The sequence below is a fragment of the Eptesicus fuscus genome, chromosome 8, assembly GCF_027574615.1.
Source record: "Eptesicus fuscus isolate TK198812 chromosome 8, DD_ASM_mEF_20220401, whole genome shotgun sequence".
NCBI classification, from domain to species: domain Eukaryota; kingdom Metazoa; phylum Chordata; class Mammalia; order Chiroptera; family Vespertilionidae; genus Eptesicus; species Eptesicus fuscus.
This window is the reverse complement of record NC_072480.1, coordinates 22,356,812-22,380,109: the sequence shown is the minus strand read 5'-3', so window position 1 is coordinate 22,380,109 and position 23,298 is coordinate 22,356,812. Positions and strand designations below refer to the sequence as shown.

The following is a 23,298-nucleotide window of genomic DNA, read 5'->3' as shown; positions in this document are numbered from 1 at the left end:
TGGTTGTTTGGGGGGTGGGAGGGGGGTCAGTAGACAAGAAAGAGAGAAGGTGTGTCCTGAATGCAGGGACGGGCTCTCACCGCTGCCCGGGCCGGGAGAGGAAGGGAGGGGAGAGGGGAGGCTCTGCAAGGGGTGGGCACCGCTGGGCTGTCCCGGGCGGACCCGGCGCCGCGGGCGCGCGCGTGGGGAGTTGAAAAGCCCTGCACGTCGGGGCGGCGGGGCAGAGCCCAGGGCGAGCGCCAGCCTCACGGTGCCCCCTCCTTTGGCCGCAGCCATGGCGGAGAACTCGGACAAAGTTCCCATCGCCCTGGTAGGGCCTGACGACGTGGAGTTTTGCAGTCCCCCGGTGAGTACCAGGGGTCCCAGCCCACTGCCGGGTTAGTCCACTCGCAGGGTAAGGGCGTCAGGGATTTGTGCCACCGAAAGTGGGGGGTGGGAGCAAGGTGGGGCGCCCACATGTGGATGGTGACTCCCCACGCGAGTGCAGGGGTCACCGGATCCACAGACAGGTGTGAAGGGGAGGGTGAAAAGGGTGTCGGGAGGGGGCGTCCTGTGGCCGGCGGCGAGTGCAGGTCAACGGGGTGGTTGGTGGCCCTGCACCGCGAAAAGTTGGCTTCTCGGGCATCCACGCCTGAGCGCCCGGGAGCCCGAGAGGGAGCGCCGCGAACGAGGGCGCCCGGGGGAGCTCAGGGCGAGCTGTCTCCCACCCCCACGCCCCATCCTCGGGGGGCGCTGCGCGGGGATCTCCGGGTGCGGGCGGCGCAGATGGCATCCGTCCCCCTCCGTCCCCGCCCGCAGGCGTACGCCACGGTGACCGCGAAGCCCTCCAGCCCCGCACGGCTGCTCAAGGTCGGAGCTGCGGTCCTCATTTCGGGGGCGGTGCTGCTGCTCTTCGGGGCCATCGGGGCCTTTTACTTCTGGAAGGGGAGTGACAATCACGTAAGTCAGGGAGGATGCGCAGGGCGGGGAGGCGCGCTGGACCCCGAGGCGCGCGGGGTGGTGGGGTCCTCCCTGTCACGCGCATGCTCCCCGCTAGGTGGCGCCAGAGCGCTGGGCCGCGCGGGGGGCCACTGGGCGGCTGGCAGGCCCTCCCGGCCCAGCATCTGCTTTCCTCTGGCTCCCCGGGCACCTTCTGCCTTCTGCCTTCCAACTCCACCGCGCTGCTGTCTGCTCTTAGGACACTTGGCAGAAAAGCAAGGCAGGGCTTTAAGGGACAATATTAAACCGTAGAGCAGCCGAGTAGAGGGGAAATGAAATTGGACGGTTCCAGGAAAGCCCTTTCTGCAGAACAGTCTGGCGCTCCCGCTGAGCGGTTGTGTGACCTTGGATAAGGCCCGTCACTCCTCTGGCCTCGGTTAGCTCATCCTCAGGGAAGAAATGGAACAGCCTCCCTCCGCTGAGAAAGGCTGTGACTTTAAGAACCTGGGACAAAGATAGCGAAGACCTAGAGTTGGGAACGAATTTGACCTTCCAGGAGTTTTTGTTTGTTTGCTTATTTCTTTGAGTGTGTCCTGTTCGGTAATGCGCTTTTCCACCCTGCTCTAAGGTGTGTGTGTGTGTGTGTGTGTGTGTGTGTGTGTGTGTGTGTGTGTGTGTAGGGGGTCGGGGGGAGGATGTGTAACTTCCAGTGGCAAATCTCTTTAAAAATCCATTCTGGCCTACTGGCCTAGTCACGTGTGTTTTAATGGTGACTGTTTCACGGACTGCTGTCCTACTTTCTTTGCTTGCAACTATTTATTTTAAAGCTCCAGGGCCCTCGAGGAGCATAAAGGGTGCGTCTAACTTGACCGGGCAGAGTTACAGCAGTCTGAATTTCGTTCACCTATGGAAAGGGGGGCATTTTATCTCCATGACCATTGCCAGGGCTGGCAGAAGCTTATCTGGACTAATGGAAAAGAACTCCATCTCTGGGATACACACAAAGGGCGGGTTCTTAATCATTGCCCTCAGAGGATCTGTGACTGCTGCTCCCCCCTCTCTCCCACCGTGAAATTCAAAGCGTGAACGAATTCCAGTACTTAGAGAAAATGGTGCTGAAAGCAATTCAACCATTTTACACATAACATCTTCTGCAGTCACCGCCTAATTTGTATTTTTTAACTCGAATGCCTAATGTAGATAAGCATGCCATTTAGCGCGGAGTCTGTTTTAGAGACTATATCAAATTTACAAGCATCGATTTGTAAGATCAGAATTGCACAGTATTTTGTGTATGTTTGAAAAGTGCCTTAATGTATTTGTATTTTAAATATGGTAGCTGGGCCAGATGCTCATATTTGAAAGCAGCAACTGAACATGGGAACGATTTCAATATCTACATCTCCATTAATAGCAGAGTTTAGATTGTCATCCCTTGGGAAATTGTATGGTATTTGAATGTAGATGCTACCTTTTAGATGACAAAACCTCAATGCTACAGGTCACTTGGGGATAAAAATAGCTTTGGGATTTTTTTGTGGTTTTATTTTATTATTTATTTTTTTTGGTAAAGATTTTGGTCATGTGATATATGTAAATGAATATCTTTGGCATTCAAGGCAAACACAGCTAACTGACAAGCTTCTAAAGAGAGAGATTGAAAGATCTTACTGAATAGTTGGGCTCCCTTTTTTCACATCTTTTACTTTCTTGCAAGACAGTTGATTATCTGGTTCAAGAGAGCAGTATTAAATTCTAAGAATACAGAGGAATAGTGTATCATATTTTATTGCCGACAATCAAAGTTATCACTATTTCCTAGACAAGCAGGAGAATGAAGAACACTGCGGTAGTTTGTTTTCTTTTGTTTTGTTTTTCACTCCCAAAATATTCGATGCTGATCCAGATTACTTAAGTCTGAAAAACAAATCATAAAATACTAAATACAGCAAATTTGGCACCATCTATGCCCAGCACATGCACAGGTCTGCTTTCCCTGAATACAAATCTAAGTACGTAGCCCAAACAAAACGTAATAATCAAAGGCAAGTCTCTGTCAAACAGAAAGACACCCCCAACCAAATGGACTACGCAATCCTTGGGGATTATCTGTACCTCTGCTCTTCTAGTTTGTTTTTTAATATATATTTTTTATTGATTTCAGAGGGGAAGGGAGAGGGAGAGAGAGACAGAAACATCAATGATGAGAGAAAATTATTGATTGGCTGCCTCCTGCACACCCCCTACTAGGGATCAAGCATGCAACCCAGACATGTTGCCCTGACCAGGGATCGAACCCAGGACCCTTCAGTCTGTGGGTCAACGCTCTATCCGCTGAGCCAAATTGGCTAGGGCTGCTGTTCTATTTTGACTTAACCAGCTGTAATTCACCTCCTATCCCTTTCATATGGGTAAATCCCAGGAGGACAGGTTTACGTACTTGAAGTCAGCTGGAGGACTATGAGGTATCCAAGTGCTAATACTTGGGGACAAGTGTCTAGGCTCAAACACTGAGGCCATGTTTCAGACATAGAACATTATTGTACATAGAGCGAGGCATTGAAATATGGGAAATTCCCACCAATATGAGATGGCTGACAGCCCTACCCTGTGGGATAGGGAGTGAGATCATTGCTGGGGCCTTCCTTCTCAGACCGATTTTTCTAGACATTGTCCTAAACATTCTGTAATTAATCTCAGAGAAGCCAGGCTTTATTAGAAACTCATTAGCAAGTATCCTTGGCTGCAAAAGGCACCATATCGAGCAGAATTTTGGCAAATAATAAACTTCATTGTGCTAGGATAGAAATAGCCTGAGGTGCCAGCAGCCCCATCAGTTTAGAGGAAATAATGTGATTACTGCTCCATCAGCCCAGCCTCCTTCTGAGCTCGGGGCCCAGTACTTTGGAAATAATTTCAGACTGTTTACCACCACTGCCCCATAGCCTCAGGGGGCACAGACCTCTCGCTGCCGCCCCACGCAGGCTGTGGGCTGCGTAGAAAGGATGGACTGGAGCTGCAGGAGAAAGGATGCAATGCCTGTGCTTGGTCAGGAAGCCTCTGCTGGGAGGAAGGTGACACAGGTGGTGGTGGAAGGAAGTGAAATTTACGACCACAAGCCATTCTTCTAGTGTCGAAATCTTGTCTCCTTCAGACCTGCTAAAAGGTGGGCATCACTGATTTCTGAAGTTTTGCGTTGCTTCCCTAGTGAAGCTTCTGTGCAGCGCTTTCCAGAGAAAGCCTCGTGGTGCCTGAGTGAAGGACGCTGTGCCGCCAGGAACTACAGAGTGCTGTCTGCCCTGCTCCCTCTGGCAGTCGTAACTGACCCGCGTGAACAGTAGCTGCTCAGAGAGCACAGGGACAGGAGGATCGGCTGTCTACACCTGAAGAAAGCACTGGCTCAGCCAAAGAAAGCAGGTTTCCCAAACGGGGCTGATCGCACAGGCCACCTGAGCTGCAAAGTGAAACCAGGCTGGTGGGCTCTGCTCCAGCTGCACTAAATCAGAACCCCGGGAAGTGGCTCTCTCCTCGGGCCAGCCCGGGAGACCCTGCGCTGCAGGGAGGGAGCTCCATGGTGGAGCTAGCTAGCGCGCAGTAGCTTCTGTTCTGCTGAATGAAGGCTGCGGCCTGGAAGGCTACAGGCTAGCAAAGCCATCTCTGCATCTCCACTGATAAAATAAAGGCATGGCCTGTGGGTCTTGTAATAATGAGTTTTCCACAAGTCATGATCCAATAACAGCAGATCCTTTCCCAGTGTTTGTTCATGTAGCAGTCATTCTTCATAAGGAGAAAGAAAATCAGACTTGAATTGAATCTGAGCTATTTGTGATAATGACATACTGACAGTAGCAAATGTCTTTCATCAGTTCTCATTCCTTCCCCCTTTAAGGAATTTATATATTACATCCTAGATAATAAAAGCTTAATATGCAAATTGTCCCCTCTGGTGGTCATTCCACCGGGAGTTCAACCACTCGCTATGACGTGTGCTGACCACCAGGGGGCAGCGCAGAACATGGCAGGCGTTAGTGACAAGGCTCTGGCAGCAGGTGGCAGTGGAGGCGCTGATGGCCCTGATGGGCCCCGACGACGAGAGCGGGACTGTGGCGGGATGGTGGAGCAGGTGAATGGGCGGTGCCAGGCCAAAACAGGTGCAAGCAGGGGCCCAGGTGCGGCCCAGGGCCCAGAGGTCAGCTGGGACCTGCCATACCATGCTAGACACTCACGCTTCAATCACCAGCCAGGCCTAAGGACCGCACCCATGCACGAATTTTGTGCACTGGGCCTCTAGTATCACATAAGAGCTATATTATATATAAAATATATATACATATCTATGCCTCTAAGTCAGAAAAAGTAAGGAAAGAAGAAAAGAAACCCACCTACTGTTCCACAACTCAGAGAACGTTCTAGCAGGCAGCAGCACACTGAGCAGGAATTATCTTTTAAAGTAGTCTAAACCAAGAGAACCCTTGGGATCATCTAAACTTCTTTAAAAAAATTTTTAATGGCAAAATTTTTCTTAAGATTTCACTCAGAAATCCAATACGTAAAACAGAAGCCGAGTGGCTCTGCTTCAATTGTAGCTGGGCGAGAAGAAAGGAGACTCACAGTCCCACCTGCTCTGCCACCCTCAGCTCTGGGCCACCTCTGAAACCTCGGAGCTTTAAAGTCATAAATGACAAACCACCTATGAGTCCAACCTCCTCATTTTACACTCAAGGCAACTCCCAAGACCCAGGGACGGGTGGTGTGGCCACCTGTCTTTCTGATTCCTGGACCAGTGCCCACCTACAGTGCCAAGCCTTCCCCTCTCCCCGCACGTGTCCCATAACAAAATGCCCTACAACCCCATACGCCCGCACCACCGAGTCATTGAAATGAGTAACTCCCATTTTGAGCTGAAACAGATGTGCACATTGACCTTGCTCTCTGCAAAGGCTGCTCTATATGAGGCAATCCCAGTCTGGTCTGAAGTCCTTCCTATATACCACATTCCATGCCAAATCTGAACCAAAAGATTTTTTTTAAACTTTCAAATTGAGGTGCCTCTGCAGACTTGTTCACTTAATAGCCCAGTTAACCCTCTACCTCATCCATTTCCATTTATCCATCAACTCTAGCTGCATAGTAGAATTTCCTTTAAAAAAAGAGAGAGAGAGATCTGTGCCTAAGCCCTAACCCTGTAGATTCTGATTTGACTGGTCCGAAGGAACCCCAGTAACTGGAGATTCTACTCAGATGCTTTTACGCAGAGCTAGGATTGCGAATCACCGAGCTATCTGAATTAGTATCAGAGACTGTCAAAGGTTTTACTTTTTTTTTTTTTAAAGGTGTTCTCTGTTTGTTTGTTTTTTAAATATGGAATTTGCTTCATGAAATTGCACGTCATCCTTGCGTAGGGGCCATGCTAACCTTCTCTGTGTCGTTCAGTCTTATATAATAAAGAGCTAGTATGCAAATGGTTGTCACACCCTCACACTGTAACGGCTCAGGCACTCAACACTGGGGAGAGAGGAATAGGGACCAACAGGCACAAATGAGCTTGCAAGAGAGGAATGGGGACCAGCCAGGCTGCGGCCCGGGAGAAGGACAAGCCGTCCACCCCGTGGTCCTCTACGGCCGGCCCGGGCAAAGACAGCCCGGGTCCTGGGTGCCTGTGGCTGGCCAGAGGGAGGGAAGCCTGGGTCCTGGTACCTACGACTGGCCAGAAAAGGGAATCCTGGGTCCCAGGTGTGGGGCGAGGTAGAGGCGGTTAGGGGAGATCAGGCCAGCAGGGGAACAGTTAGGGACAATCAGGAAGGCAGGCAGAGGTGGTTAGGGGCAATCAGGCAAGCAGGCAGGCGAGTGGTTAGGAGCCAGCGGTCCCGGATTGTGAGAGGCAGTCGGACATCCCCTGAGGGGTCCCAGGTTGGAGAGGGTCCAGGCCCGGCTGAGGGGTAACCCCCCCCCCCCCGTGCACAAATTTTGTGCACCAGGCCTCTAGTTTTACTATATGTGCTGCAGAAGCAAGCACTTTTTAAGGTGTTCTTAAAGAAATCATTGTATTAAGTGATTAGTATGTAGGTAAGTTCTCATATACAAATATGTTACTCCCAAGGATGATTCGGTGAATCTCTGACAAATGTGAAAGCTACCTCGTTTACTGCAGGTCCAGAGATAATCCCTGAATTGCTCTAAAAGGAAAGCTCACTAGTCGTATGTTCACTTCCAGATTTACAATGTCCATTACACCATGAGCATCAATGGGAAATTACAAGATGGGTCAATGGAAATAGATGCTGGGAACAACTTGGAGACCTTTAAGATGGGAAGTGGAGCTGAAGAGGCCATTGAAGTCAATGATTTCCAGAATGTGAGTATAGTTCATGCATTTAGAGAGTTTGACCAGGCAGCCTGGGGGCTTTGCTCATCCAGGGAGAAGCATCTTTCACACACATCCCATCAGTAACGGGTTCTCATGGCAGATTCTCTCTGAGAAAGGACTGCTCTTTGTTTTTAGTATTTTCAAAATGAAAAAAAACAAAAAAAAAAAACACACACACTTTGGCATTGAAAAGAACAGTTCTTGGAACTATATGAAGTCTTGGCAGAAACACATGCAAGAGCTATTTCTGTCCAAGCAGTTATCCACAACACGGTGAATAAAGTACTCACACTATCCGAGAGTGGCAAACCCTTTTTTTGAACTTATAGAGAGGAGGGAGATTTTAATGACCTAATAATCAAATACAGGTAGGGCCTATGCTATGCTTTTCTCAATTTTGTAGTTTTCCCATTTAATCTAGAAAATTAGCATGGAGAAATTCCCCCGTTACATCATATATTTTCTGACTACTGCCTATTACAGATAGCACATTCTGGTCTCTTTTGAAAAAAGTCAGCCATGTTTGTTTTCAAAAATTCAGCTCACAGGCAATTTGAGACACTAAGCTAAGCATCGATGCTTCGGTGTCCATCTGCAAACCAGCGTGTCGCTGCAGGCCGACTTTTCTGTTTGCCGACATAAACGCCGCATTCCCTTTCCCGTTCCAAGGTAAGGAAGCGCGCCGCTCTTGGTGCTCTCCTGCCAAACCTGCAGCTGGAATGGGTGAGTCTTCGTAAAGAGGAAAAGGCACTTGAAAAAGTAATGTTTCTTCTGCCCACAAACATCTCACCCGACCGTCTGCTTCTGATCGATGAGGAAAACTAGAGGTGATTTTCATCGGAATGAAAGAACTCCCCTTGCTGATACCAAAACACACTTCACAGGCCCTTTTGAATACCACACAGATGCCGCCTTAGAGCCCCGGTGAGGTTAGATCTTTTTTTTTTTTTTTAATCTTTTTTAATTTAATTTTATTTTATTTTATTTATTTAAATTTCTTTATTGATTAAGGTATCACATATTTGTCCTCGTCCCCCCATTTCCATCCCACCCCCCTCCCCACACATGCCCCCACCCCCCTGTTGTCCTTAACCGCTGGTTGGGCTCATATGTCTGCACACAAGTCCTTTGGTTGATCTCCCCCTTTACCCCCACCCTTCCCTACCCTCCCCCCGAGGCCCGACAGTCTGATCCATGCCTCCTTGTTTCTGGGTCTGTTCTTGTTCATCAGTCTATGTTGTTCATTATTTCCCCTAGATGAGTGAGATAATGTGCTATTAGAAATACACTTATAAGAACCGAAAATGAGACAAGCAATAATGGTTATGGTGACAGGCAAATGAATCAGTCTGTAGTGAGTTTCTTTCTGGGCCAACAGTTCTTTTGAGACCCAATTTCAATGTCCAACAGTTCCTTATGTGTACATGTCAGCACTGACATTTCAGTTCTGGATGGTGGACAACTGGTGGTAATGCAGGTCCGACTCTGCCTGGTTTGGTTATCTGGTAATGAGAAGCACTGGCTCCTGGGACGGCTCAGCAGCCGTATGGGCCCAGCTGCCCCTCGTTCAGTCATAGCTTTGCAGTTGGTTCTGGTCAGTGCACAGACATAATTTCTCCGGACCTATTAAAGGCTTTTACTGCAAGACACAGAACAAGGTAACAGCATTTTTCTTTCTATCACTTAACATAAAATTATAAAGTGTGACTCCCACACACACATCATGCAATTCAAAACAAAATTGAATACCTATGATGTGCCACAATACCAAGATATGCAAAGGTAGCTACATAGCTGAATAAAAAGGGATCCATCTCTATCAAGACGTGTATATATCAGGAATAGACTTTTAAAATATTTTAATCCGAAATCTACACCTCTGTTTAATAATCCTTTGTTTCTAATAATGGTACTGATGTATTTTGTTCTCCTGGGCCAAAGGGTCAAACATATTTTATAAACTGATCCATTCTGTTGGAGAGCTTCCACATTTCTCTAGGTCAGAACTGGTGAGTAGAACATTTTTGTGATGGATAGAACCTCTTCTGGGTTTAAACAAGCCTGGACTTCTTGTTGTTGTAGTTAATCCTCACCTGAAGATATTTTTCCCATTGATTTTTAGAGATAGTGGGAAGGGATTAAGAGAGAGAGAGAGAGAGAGAGAGAGAGAGAGAGAGAGACAGGGACAGAGACAAAGATGTGAGAGAGACACATCGATTGGTTGCCTCCTGTACACACCTAACAGGGGCCAGGGATTGACATGCAACCTAGGTTCGTGCCCTTGAAAGGGAATCAAACCCGAGACCCTGTGTTGTGCTGGCCAACGCTCTGTCCACTGAGCCACAATAGCCAGGGCAAGCCTGGACTTTTGAAAACACTTGAATCCACCACTATGGTAGCTGCATAATTCCCCTATATTTTAAACCAAACTCAAGAAGCATTTATTGGGACCTACTGTGTGCAAGGAATGCAAAGATGGAGGATGCAAAGATGACTGACACTTGTCCCCGCTTCCCTCAAAGACCTTCCAGTCCAGCCCAGGAGGCAGACACCCACACAGAGGTGGCCAGGGAAGCGCACTGACGGAGCGTGGAGCAGAGAGCTGTGGAGAGCAGAGGGGAGGCAATCACTGCTGATCAGGGGCTGGAGCGGGTTTTACAGAGGGGGTGACAGTTGAACCAGGTTTCGAAGAATGATTAGGACCTCAGCCAGCAGAAAAGGAGGGGCAGGCCTTCCAGGCCTTGGAAAGAACACTGAATACAAATTCACAGGCCTGCCCTGAGTTCTAAGTAGCTCAATGTGACTAAAGGTGGGGGAGGGGAGGGGATGGGATGCAGGTGGGACCAGATTGGAAAAGGTTCTGAGTTGTAAGTGAACGGCTTCCCCTGCTAACCCAGGACCCCACCGGGATTTTAGTAGAACTGGTGGTAAAAAGAGCCTCCTCAGAGGGAACAGCATGGAACAAAGGGCTGCAGGTTCTGCGCTATTTAAGAAAAAGCGACTCAGAACATTTGTTAGAGAAAGCGAGGCGGGTTTTATTCAAGGAGAGCTACTGCTGTGGGGTTTGTAGTAGAGGAGAGGGATTGGGCTCAACTCTAAACACAATATAGGAAAATCAGATTTACAGCCAGAGTGGGAGTGTTGGTAGATGGAAAATCACTAAGAGGTAGAGTAATTCTTTACTAAACTGACCTAACAGGATTTTCTGCTAAAGGCAGGCCAGGCTGATCAGATATCAAGGGTGCTCAGACCCAGGCTGACTCAGCAGGATTCTGGCAAAAACTGGAATAAGCAGGCCAAGACAGAGCCCAAGGTCAACTCGGTCACAAGGAGGACTCAGGAGCCTGGCAAGAGTTAGTCAGGGAGTCTTCGTCAATGCCCTGCGGACACAAAAGCTGGTTAGTTCATCGCGGGTGAGTTCTGTTCTAGAAAGTTAGACCCTCGACAGCATCGGTGCTGCTGGTTTACGCCGTTCCTCTCAGGCCTCGTTTATATAACAAAGATCTCGGTTAGAAATCAAGACAGAATAAACTGGTGGGTAAATATGGATGCTCACTATACAATTCCTTTAGCCTTGTGATATTTGAAATTTTTACTTAAAAAGCTAGAGGAGAATAAAAGATAAACTACCTACCAGGTTTTATTCAAAAATCATTATGGCCCCCAACGATAAAATAAAGAAAAAATAAAATGGAAGCCATGTTTTTGTTCTGAGAGTTGAATCACTGTCACTACCACAGCTGAAAATGTGTGCTGGCAGATTAAATACCCGGTAATCTTTTCAAACTGTGAACAAAAATACCATTTTCTCTCTATTTTCACAGTAATTGCATTCCCAGGAAAGCTATTGTACATTAAAACTATGTCAAAAATCACTTTGTGTTAATGTGTAAAACTGTGGTAGGTTCTAGGCACAGATACTTCCGATCGGGTTTTCACCAGGACCCACGGCAGTTAGCTCTTCAGGACCTTCCGGGGCTGTGCGTGGGGACCAGCATCCCGGGCCATGTCCACTAAGGGCCTAGCTTTCTATAGTGTCCCTCGGGGGTAGGACCCCTTGCCCTCCTTGGGAGCTTCTGGTTTAAGCCACAGAAATAGATGAGATCCCCTAGAAAGAAAAAATATGTGGCTAATATGAGATTACCTGGCTCTGGATAAAAGAATGTTAGGTCAGCCCTGGCTGTGTGGCTCAGTTGGTTGGAGCATCATCCTATGTACCAAAAGGTTGCGGGTTTGATTCCCAGATGGGGCATGTACAGGAGGCAGCAGATCAATGTTTCTCACATCAATGTTTCTCTCTCTCCCCCCCCCCCCCCTTCTTTCTCTCTCTAAAATCAATAAACATATCTCTGGTTGAGGATAAAACAAAGTTAGGTCATTGGACTCTTCATTCGTTGTCTTTGTTAGCAGATGTCTTCGTTATCACCAGCCTTATTTGTTTGCAAAAAACAAAAGGTTTGCTTGGCTTTCCTGTGCTTTTCCGTTCCCTCTGTTGACTCTCTTATTATACCTGGCTGCTTGATAAGGATTTGTAGCTAGACGTGTGGTTATTCTGTGCGAGTCCCCTCCCACAGAGCCCTCCCTAGGGCGTTTCAGTTCTCTTGCCCAGTGCAGACCATCAGCACTAACTCAGCACTCACTCACAGTCCAGGCTGGGAATCCTTCAGTAGGATCAGCTCTCTCCTTTGGGGACATGCAATGGCGATACGGTGTTTCGTGTGGCCCATCTCACATTCGGAGGGCATGAGGGTTTGCAGTTAAGAGGACACACGGGGCAGTTCTCTCCCTTCCCTGCCTTCTGTTTTCCAAACCAGGCACCCCAGATTTCCATGCAGAATCAGAGCAGTAGACCTTCAGGACAGGCCCGTGAGAGCAGCGATTCTCAGAGTGTGTTCCTTAGGCGGCAGCACCTAAGAGCTTGTTAGAAATGCAAAGGTGAGGCCCCCCACTCCTGACCGACTGACTGAATCAGTTCTGGGGTGGGGCCCAACGCTGTTTCATTTAACAAGGCCTCCTGGTGAGAGGGGAGCACGGGAATGTTTGGGAGCAACTAGTACAGAAGAAACAGGGACCCAAAGGCTGTGTCCTAGTCCATTGGAGCGGCTGTAACAAATTGCCACAGACGGGCGACTTCTAAACAGAAAAGTGTTTCTCACAGTTCTGGAGGCTGGGAAGTGCAAGCTTAAGGCGCCAGCAGATTGGGTGTCTGGTGAGGGCCTGGTTCCTGGGTCCTCTTTCTCACTGTGTCCTCACAGAGCAGGTCCCTTTCATAAGGGCCCGAATCCCACGCATGAGGGCCTCACCTCCCAAATACACCACCTCCAGATACCACCACATTGGGGGTTAGGTTTCAACATAGGAATTTGGGGGTGACATGAACATCAGTCCCTTAAAACTTTAACCCCCTGAACGCGTTCCTTCCCCCTGAACGGGTGGTCCGCAGCCTGGCCTGCGCCTGGTCAGCACGTGGGGAACTTTTAAGCACACCAGGGTCTGGGCACACCCCGGCCAATCACATGGCATCTCCGGGCAGAGTCCCAGGCATCTGTGTGTTTAAATTCTCTCCAGGTGCCTTGGGTGCAGTGAGTCGGAAACCTCCGCGGTCAGCCTCTGAAAAGTGGGCATCGGGCCGCCACCTCTGGGTGAGAGGTGGTGCTGGGAGAGATGAGGGGCCTGTGTCACATGTGGGTACAGGGCCAATTAGGCCCCAAGGCAAACCCCTGAGGAGCCGTGGGAGCATGAGCCTTTCCTTCCCTGTTCTCGGCGCGCCCCCTACCAGCGTCTGTGGGGCCGCTGGCTCTGAGGTTACACATGGTGTCGCTTTCCATGAATATTCTCACGCATGGCTTCCATTCAGCTTCTCTCTTCACTGGAGACGGCTGAATCCTGAGCCAGGACCCCTGGATTGCTAAATGCTGATCTTCCCCCCCACTCCTTGGCATTGACATTGGAACAAGTCCTTATCTTCCTGACATTTGTCTCAACTCAGCAGGATACTGAGATGTGCAGATCTGGGTTGATGTCTACATTATTATGGCAAAAATTTGTAGACCTTTAATGCTGTTCTGGCCACTCGCTAGTCCTGAAGTTGACAGCAGGTGAAAGCCAACACTCTGGGGACAGCGCTGAGCTGCGCCACGGGCTCCAGGGGAGTCAGCGCTGCTGTCAGCCCAGACTGAGCCTGGGCTCAGGCGCCCCCTGAGGCCGGTCCCCAGGCAGACGAGGAGACACTGTTTATATCTCACAGGGGACAAAACAAAACATCCGCGTCCTTGGGTAAGGTCTAGCAGCAAAGCTGAGCTCCTGGTGTTGTAGAAACCTTTACTATTTACTCTGGGCTTGGTAACTTAGGAAAAATCTGAATCTGTGGAATTAATTCACTGGACCAACCTCTTTTGAGAATCTTTGTGAAATCACCCAAAAGAAAGAGCTAAGATTCAGATAGCGATCTCAGGAAGCTTAAACCTGAGATGACATTGACAAGGAGCTACCGTACAGGCACTGAGAACTAAGCACCAAGGGAGGGATGAAGACGTGGGGGCCGGGGCCCCCCCCGGAAGTCAGAGGCAAAGGAGCCCCCTTAGCCTGGGATGGCCGGAGAGAGCTGCCTAGAAAGGATGGCCTTTCTCCTGAGCTTGAGGGAAAGATGGAGCAATTAACCTACTCCATCTCAGCTCGAATGCCGCCCCCTGGTGGAGGCCTCCCGGACCCCACTGACAAAAGCCCCACCGGGCCATTCCTCTCTCACACCTGCTGTATTTTCTCCATAGCACTTACCACCTGACCATCTCAGTTTCGTATATTTGGTTAAGAATGCTGAGTTACTGCTCCGTGGGGGCAAAGCTCCCATCTGTTTTGTTCATCCCTATACCCAGTTCCTGGAACAGTGCCTGGCTCGCTGTAGACACGCAATACATGGAAGAAACGTACAGGTGGATAAATGGATGGGTCAACTTTTATTTCCTTTCCTAGGGCATCACAGGAATCCGTTTCGCGGGGGGAGAGAAGTGCTACATCAAAGCGCAGGTGAAGGCGCGCGTTCCTGAGGTGGGCGCCGTGGCCAAGCAGAGCATCGCCTCGGAACTGGTGGGTACCAGCGGCCCCAGGCAGCCGGAGGGCTTGGCCGAGGTCACCCTTTCTGTCTCCAGTTCCTCGATGGGTTTGAGACCACAACGTAAATTCTAGCTCTTCTCTGCCAAAGGAATTGAAACTATTCTAGTGCTCCTGGTTGGTTCTAAGTGGTCATTCTTGCATGACGTAGCATATTTAATGGTTTTGGAAAATCGTGCTTTAAAGTGCTTAACGGGGATGGTTTCGCATGGCCCGTATTTGCCTGATGATAGGGAACTATCCAATCAGTGATCAAGAAAACATAAAGGCCTTCGCATGTGAGAATCTTCATCAGAGGGGCCTTAGTTCCTCCGAAAATCCCAACAGTTGACGCCCCAGCCTCTCGCTGCCTTACCTGCCTGTCAGGCAACTTCCTGGGAGGTGGTTCCAACCGTTTTGAGCTGAGATGGCTCCCCCACAACTTCTTCCCGTTGGTTCAAGTTCAACCCAATGAAACTAGATCAACATGTATCGAATTTCTTTTCTATGTGTCAAGTTTGTGAGGTTTTTTAAAAACATAACTCTCCCATTTGTTATTAATAGCTTGCCTTTGAGCTTGATTTTATAAACATTTATTTTAAGGATTGCACACAGAGTTCTAAAGACACATTTAACAATAATAGCTTACATTTATTTGATACTTTAGGGTTTACAAAGTGGTCACATTCGTTATTGTCTTCCATTTGAGTTGTGGCAGCGTCTGGTGGAACAAAAATGGACTTTGGCGCCAGAAAAATGTAGGTTCACATCCGGCTCTGACACGCTGTGGCTGTGGCTTCACCTCTGTGAGCCTGTTTTGTCGTCTACAAACTAGGGGTACGCATACCGTCCCCACCGCCCTAGAACTACTGGATCAGTGGTCGGCAAACTCATTAGTCAACAGAGCCAAATATCAGCAGTACAACGATTGAAATTTCTTTTCAGAGCCAAATTTTTTAAACTTAAACTTCTTCTAACGCCACTTCTTCAGAATAGACTCGCCCAGGCCGTGGTATCTTGTGGAAGAGCCACACTCAAGGGGCCAAAGAGCCGCATGTGGCTCGCGAGCCGCAGTTTGCCGACCACGGGACTAGATAATGAATAGGTGGCGGCTGCTATCATTGTTAATTTTATTATGATTACCTTTGGTCCTCCCAGTCTCCCTGAGAGGGAGAAGCCAGCACCAGCTCCCTCAGGCAAAAGAGGAAAAACAAGGGTAAGCAAAGTGCCTGGAGACTGGCGGGCTGCTCGCCCACCGAGGAGCAGCAGCGGAAGGTATCTCAGACCACAGAACAAAACAAAAGCGCAAAACAAACCAGTGAGGTTTAAAGCTCGTTAGCGTGTCCTCCGTTTTCTTTCCTACTCCCAGTTTCCCCAGCCATTCGTCCTGTGAGGTGGTGCTGGGCCTTCGTGGCTCAGTCCCTCCCTCCGAGCTGCCTCCGTGTGCCCGCAGGAGCCGTGCCTCCCCCCTGCTCCCCAGCAGAAGGCTGCCTCCCACTGCGAACTCCCAGTGCCCAGTATAACAGTGACACCAAGACCTTGTTCTGCCCTTGAACTTCTCTCACTGCACTGCCGTTCTCTTAGATCACTCTGTTTCTGTTAGAAAGCCTGTGGTGACTGTAATCCGTGGCAGCATCCCCAGTAGGCATGGAACCCGTGCTCTGCCGCCTTCCACAAGCACCAGACCCCCAGCTGTACGTTTGCAGTACATATTCTGGGTTTTTTAAAAGCAATTTTTGAGAACCAAGATGGCGGCATAGGTAAACACCTGTACTTGCTGCCTCCCACAACCACATCAAAATTACAACTAAAAGACAGAACAACTATCATTCAGAACCACGGGAAAGCTGGCTGAGTGGAAGTACTACAACTAGAGAGGTAAAGAAGAAAGTGCATTGAGACTGGTAGGAGGTGCAGAGGCGCAGAATGGGCTGACACCCGGGTGCACTGCTTTTTTAATCGGGAGGGAGATACAAGCTCCCGCTTGCTCCAAGCTCCAGTGCCAGGTGAGACTCTGGGGGACCCAGACACATACAGGGAGAAACTGGACTGTCTGGCATCGGGGCAGGAACTCGGGGGTGGCTTTCTTCCAGACAGAGGTGCTCGCAGTGGTCATTGTTCCTGTGCTGGGAACTCCCTGGTGCAGGGCTGACTGGCAGCCACTGCTGTTTGCTCCTCCCTGGAGTTTTCCTGAGACCCCGCCCCACCCAATTTATATCCCCACCCAAGCTGTGTACAGAGGCTTTTGCATATGAATGGCTTGTCCTTTCTCAGCCTAAAACCTGTCAAACAAGCTGCAGCTGGGTCAGGGAGCCCCAAACCTATCAATAAAAGGCCCAAAATCCGGCACCAGCACGAGCCTGCCTTGCTTCACAGCTGGGCCTTGTGTGGGCACTTCCAAACCCCATACAAAGAGGAGGAATTTGCAGATCTCTGTATCTCCTGCTGGGTGGCCCCAGGCAGTGGCTGACTTTGCACCTCCCTGGAGACCCAAGAGCCAGTGTACCCAGTGGTCAGTGTGAGACCATACCAGTTTACAACTCTTCACATCCATAAGTGACACACTCAAGGGGCAGATTCAGTGAGCACCAAAGCCCCACTGAAGCAAGTCCTGCCCCATAAGGGTATCTCCTGCACAGCAGCTCTTCCATTGTAGACACAGCTGGTCCTCACAGCCAATTGGCCTGGAGGTCAATTCCTCCCAGGGATACCAACAGCAATCAAGGCTCAACTACAACAAGATTGTGCACACAGCCCACAAAGGGGTGCACCAAGAGTGTCCACATCAGGTGACTGGGGAGGCTGAGCCACTGGGCCCTATAGGACACCCACTACACAAGGCCACTCTATCAACTCAAGGAGACTTAGCAGCTACCCAATACATAGAAACAAACACAGGGAAGCAGCCAAAATGTGGAGACAAAAAAACATGTCACAAATGAAAGAAATGGAAGAAAGCAAACTGGATATAGAGTTCAAAACCAGAGTTATAAGGTTACTCAAGAATCTCTAGAAACCTCCGAGGAACTTAGTGAGACCTTCAAGGATCTTAATGAGAATGCCAAAAAAATGGAAAAGGAACAGTCAGAAATTAAGCATACACTGACTGAAATAAAGAGTAATATACAGAGATTCAACAGTAGACTAGAGGACCCCAAGAATCAAGTCAAAGATTTGAAATACAAAGAAGCAAAAAACACCCAAACAAAAGAGCAAAAAGAAAAAAGAATCCAAAAATATGAACATAGTGTAAGGAGCCTCTGGGACAACTTCAAGCATACCAACATCCGAATTATGGGGGTGCCAAAAGAAGAGAGAGAGCAAGATATTGAAAACCTATTTGAAGAAATTATGACAGAAAACTCCCCCCACCTGGTGAAAGAAATAGACTTACAAGTCCAGGAAGCACAGAGAACCCCAAACAAGAGGAATCCAAAGAGGACCACACTAACACACATCATAATTAAAATGCCAAGGGCAAAAGACAGAGAGAATCTTAAAAGCAGCAAGAGAAAAACAGTTAGTTACCTACAAGGGAGTATCCATACAACTGTCAGCTGATTTCTCAACAGAAATTATGCAGGCCAGAAGGGAGTGGCAAGAAATATTCAAAGTGATGAATAGCAAGAACCTACAACCAAGATTACCCAGCAAAGCTATCATTTAGAATTGAAGGCCAGATATAGCACTTCACAGACAAGAAAAAGCTAAAGGAGTTCATCACCACCAAACCAGTATTATATGAAAGGTTGAAGGGTATTCTTTAAGAAGAGGAAGAAGATGAAAAAGGTAAAGATAAAAAATTAAGAACAACAAAGTGACAACAAATACATACCTGTCAACAAGTGAATCTGAAAATCAAATGAATAAAAAATTTGATGAACAGAATAAACTGGTGAATGTAATAGAATTAGGGGCATGGAAATCGAGCCGACTGACAATTCTCAGGGGAAGGGGGTGTAGGGGGTGCAGGAAGAGATTGGACAAAGATCTTATATGCATGTATGCAGTACCTATGGATGCAGACAGTGGGGGGTGGGGGGCGCGAGGGCCTGGGGGGGAGGTGGGAACTGGGTGGAGGGGAGCTAAGAGGAATATCTATAATAATCTGAACAATAAAGATTAAAAAATAATAATAAAATTTAAAAATAATAAAAACAATTTTTTTCTCATTTTTAAAAACAGTACTTTGGCCCTGGCTGATGTGGGTCAGTTGGCTGGGCATTGTCCTGTGCAATGACAGGTTGCTGGTTCGATTCCTGGTCAGGGCACAGTTGTGGACTCAATCCCCGGTGGGGGGTGTGCAGGAGGCAGTAGATCAATGTTTTGCTATCACATTGCTGTTTCTCTCTCCCTCTCCCTTCCTCTCTTTCTTTAAAAATCAATAAAAAAATATTTTTTAAAAAACTCACATTTAAAAACAAACAACCAAAAAAAAGTACTTCATCATTATAGAAAATTTGGGAGATACATAAAAGAACAGAGAAGAAAACCACCCACAATTGCATAATCCACAGATAGCTAATGTTCACATTTTGCTGAATTTTCTTCATGTGAGTGATATTCTTTTCATAATTGAACTTTTGTGCTGTTGTACATTCTTCTTATTTTCACTCTCAACTTTAGTCCTTCTAAAATGTAGATTAGAATGAATGTATTATATGTCATCATCTATATATATAAAAGGCTAAGTGACCGACTGTCTGTCCATCCGACCGTCCAACCAACCAGCCGGTACATATAACACACACTGGCAATCCTATATAATAAAAGCCCAATATGCTAAGTGTCCGACTGTTCATTCGACCATTCAACCAGTCACTATGACATGCATTGACCACCAGGGGGCAGATGCTTCAACCAGTAGGTTAGCTTGCTGCTGAGGTCCAGCTGATTAGGACTGGGCGAGATAGGCCGGACATGCCCTGGAGCCCTCCTGCAGTCCCTCCCCGGCCCCAATCGTGCACCGGCGGGATCCCTCAGCCTGGCCTGCACCCTCTTGCAATCCAGGACCCCTCATGGGATGTTGGAGAGCTGGTTTCAGCCCGATCCCCATAGGCTAGGCCAAGGGACCCCACCAGTGCACGAATCCATGCACCAGGCCTCTAGTTTAAAAATAAATGTTAACTCATGCATGTGTGATACATATAAAGCTCCTGCTGGCACCAATCACACACATGTTTTAATTTTATAATACTATATTATATATGCTATTTTGACATGTAGTTTTTTGCAGTAACATAATTACTGCATGAATCTTTCTTCTAATGAATTTCCTTTCAATGTGCACGGATCTGTGCACCGGGCCACTAGTCTGATTATAATTTTATTTTATTTTATTTTTTAAAATATATTTTATTGATTTTTTAGAGAGGAAGGGAGAGGGATAGAGAGACTGAAACATCAATGAGAGAGAAACACCGATCAACTGCCTCCTACACACCCTCTACTGGGGATGTGCCCACAACCAAGGTACATGCCCTTGACCGGAATCGAACCTGGGACCTTTGAGTCTGCAGGTCGACGCTCTATCCACTGAGCAAACCGGCTAGGGCTAATTATAATTTAAAAAGTCATTTGTTCATCTATCTTCAATTTTAACCAATTAAAATAATAATCCAAAATAATTTTTTGAATACATAATTCACTGTGGTGAATAGTTTGTATGTAAATCTTTGTCTGCATCTGATTTTCTTCCCAGGCCATAGGATTGAATTATTTTTCTTGTGTTTGATTTGTTTATATGTGTGTGGTGGATCCTCTGATGGACAAAACCAAATTCAGACAATATGTTCGTGTGGCTCAGGAATGTGTTTGGCTGTCACTAACGGAAAACTACACGTAGAGTAACTGAAAGAAATAAGGATCTGTTTGCTCCATAGTAAGCCATGTGGAGGCTCAGGGAGCAGCACCTCTGACTATTTCGGCCTCTCCTTCCAGCTCCAAACATCAGTCACACATCCAAGTAAGAACGTCAGGGAGAGGCCGAGCAGCCCCAGCACCCTCCCGCGTGGACCTCATGGTCTAGCACTGCTCCTACGGCGCCCGCAGCTTCTCCTAAATCTGGAGGGTCTGAGGGAGCAAGAGTCTCCTGGGACCAGGCCCACTGCCGCCTCCACCCAAAGCAGATTGTGCTGCCAGGAAAGGGAGGGAGGCAGGGTCCTGGGAGACAGCTGTGCCACGGGCTTGCTTAACATTCCTCGCTTGTAGGATGCATCTACGTGCATTGTCCCCGCACCCCACTCTTCCCCCACACACTTTCGATTATGATGGGGTAGATGTATGCACCGCTTGCTCTTATAAATTTTTCATCAGTTTTGTGTAACTTTAAAAAGCTATTACACCCAAAGAGCATTCATTTCCTGGATGGAGCCATTTAATTTAAGGTAAATAACTAGATTACCTGGGAGCCGCTTCCTCCAATAACTCTGAGTTGTCCTAATGCAGCCATAAGCCTGGGGGAGAAGGCATAAACGAAGTGCTGCTTTCGGCTCAAAATAAAGAGAAAACATTTTAATTTCTCCAAACTATTGCAAACTAATAAATACATGAAAGGAACAACCTGGCAAAATAAATTGGTCTCCTGGGTTATCAAACCTTTCTCAGCATCGCGCTGCAGCGGGAAAGGCAGGGCTCAGCTTTGAAACCGCCGTGGTGTGCTCGATGCGAAGAACGTCTGAAATGTGTTTTGTGAGAGCTGGGAAAGGGAGAAATGGTTTATGTTAAACAGCACTTTGAACTGATGACATTAAAGAACCAATCGCTTGCTTTTTCCATTGTTGTTCAGTACAAAACCCCAAAGAATTTTCACTCCAAATGGAGCGTTCCTCAATCCTTTGTAGGATTCCAGGGCCATTCAATTGCTTTTCCTCAAAAACATCTTTGATCAAAAACATCAGATTAACCCAAAGCTCAAAGCCGGTATCAAGTAATTTTCACTTCTACTCAGGATACTATATTCACACATTCCAGCTTCCAAAGGCAGGCTGGCGAGGCGCGGGCAGGTGCTGAGTATTGTGGAGAGAGCTACAAAGAGGAGAGATTAGAACCTTAAAGTGTGTGTGTGTGGGGGGGGGGGGGGGGGGGCGGGGTGGCAAGCATACACATACACCCAGAATTCTCGTTAAGTTTTTACAAAGCCGAGTCATCTTTTTTTTTATTTACATATATATACATATATATACATATATATATATATATACATATATATATATATATATATATATATATATATATATATATAATTGATTTTTTACAGAGAGGAAGAGAGAGGGATAGAGAGTTAGAAACATTGATCAGCTGCCTCCTGCACACCCCCTACTGGGGATGTGCCCGCAACCAAGGTACATGCCCTTGACTGGAATCGAACCTGGGACCCTTGAGTCCGCAGGCCGATGCTCTATCCACTGAGCCAAACCGGTTTTGGCAGCCGAGTCATCTTTTACCCACCCGTGAATCTTAATACTCAGCGTGCTCCACTGCCTTCTTGCTCAATGCATTTCATTCTCACTTACTTACAGGAAGGCAAGATCATGCCAGTTAAGTACGAAGAAAGTTCTCTTGTCTGGGTGGCCGTGGGCCAGCCCGTGAAGGACAACAGCTTCTTGAGCGCCAAAGTCAGAGAACTCTGCGGCGACCTCCCTATTTTCTGGCTTAAACCAGCTTATCCAAAAGGTAACACTTTCAAGTCTCTTAATGCTGCGTGGAAGGCTGCCTGTCCGGGTGAGGTCCCTGGGAGCCCCCCACGGGCCTGAGCTGTGCCGGGAAGGGGATCAGGATGCAGGAGCAGGTCTCAGTCATTGGCCCCGAGAGCGCGGAGAGAAGGAAGGGCCGCCCTGAGGCGGCAGGCAGGCCGGCAGCAGGGTTAGCAGGAGCGACCAGGATCCCAGCGGCTGCAGGGCCTGGTCCCTGTGACACTCCCACTTCTTTCCACTCGGCCCCACCTCAGTTGTGTGCACTTTGCAATTTTACATTTTCCCCCCCTAAGGCATAGAATCCAGGGACTGAGACGCTGACTCTTTATTATGTTCAGACCTAGAATTATGGGACAGCCAAATGCGGCTGTGGGCAGAGGCTGAGATTCTTTTAAGTTCTGGGCTCAGGCGTCAGCCTCCAAGTTCCGTGAAAATCAATGAAGGGTGCCGGGGTTCCGAGCGAGGCCGGAGCACACCTTGCAGCTATTTCCGGGTGGGGAGGGCAGGTGAGCCCGCAGGCAGGCTCTGTCCCCTGCTTCCCGTCCCCAGGGCTGTCCTCACTCTGATCTCCACCACAGTCACCCCCTTTGGCCCCCCAAAGGCCGGCTCTGTAGCTCTGGCTCAAGTGTGGATAAAAGGCCTTTCTTCTAGCACAGCTGAGAGAGGTATGTTTTCTAAAAGATTTTACTGAACATCAAGATAAAGCAGCATGGAAATAATAATGAAAAAATACAGGCATTGAAACCAGGCTTGGGGGTAAAATGGGCAGTTATTGTTAACGCGTGCAGAGTTTCCGTTTTGCAAGATGAAAACTGTTCTGGAGATAGATGGCTGCAATAGCAATGTAAATGTACATTATGCCACTGAACTTTACCCTGAAAAAATGGTTTAAATGGTAAATTTTATGTGTACTTTACCACAATTTATTTTTTTAAAACCTCGCCAAGGATTAGAAAATCCAGACTTCTGATTCTGCCATGGCTGACTTATTCCTACAGTTCACAAGTCTTATTTTGTCCCAGAGCTTGGCAAATAGGATTCAATTTATGCATCAGTGGCCATGGCTGCCTGGAAGAGTGGGTTAAGAAGGACCCTGAGGCCACGGGCAGGCTCGGTCAGAAAGAACACCGTGAGCAGTGTTTGTCGCAACTGTCGGGGGCTGGAGAGAGGGCTGCCAAATGGACAGCTGCTTTTGTCCTCCTGCTCTGGCCCAGTGGGTGGCTGCAACTC

General features: G+C 48.1%; 1 protein-coding gene and 1 non-coding gene across 3 annotated transcripts in view; one reads left to right on the top strand and one right to left on the bottom strand.

The window, feature by feature from the left end:
* The first annotated feature begins 257 nt into the window (after positions 1-257).
* The window catches only part of CNMD (chondromodulin), a 30,011-nt gene continuing 6,970 nt past the window's right edge, over positions 258-23,298 (top strand). For both annotated transcript variants that reach the window (XM_008145534.3, XM_008145533.3), the window contains exons 1-5: positions 258-346; positions 799-939; positions 7,133-7,273; positions 14,258-14,371; positions 21,895-22,048. In XM_008145534.3, the coding sequence (XP_008143756.2) occupies positions 275-346; positions 799-939; positions 7,133-7,273; positions 14,258-14,371; positions 21,895-22,048 (622 nt within the window). In that variant the 5' untranslated portion in view covers positions 258-274. The remainder of the gene's footprint in view (positions 347-798; positions 940-7,132; positions 7,274-14,257; positions 14,372-21,894; positions 22,049-23,298) is intronic.
* Positions 6,276-6,377, bottom strand: LOC114233002 (U6 spliceosomal RNA). Its single transcript, XR_003619111.2, has one exon. It is a non-coding gene; the product is annotated as a U6 spliceosomal RNA (small nuclear RNA).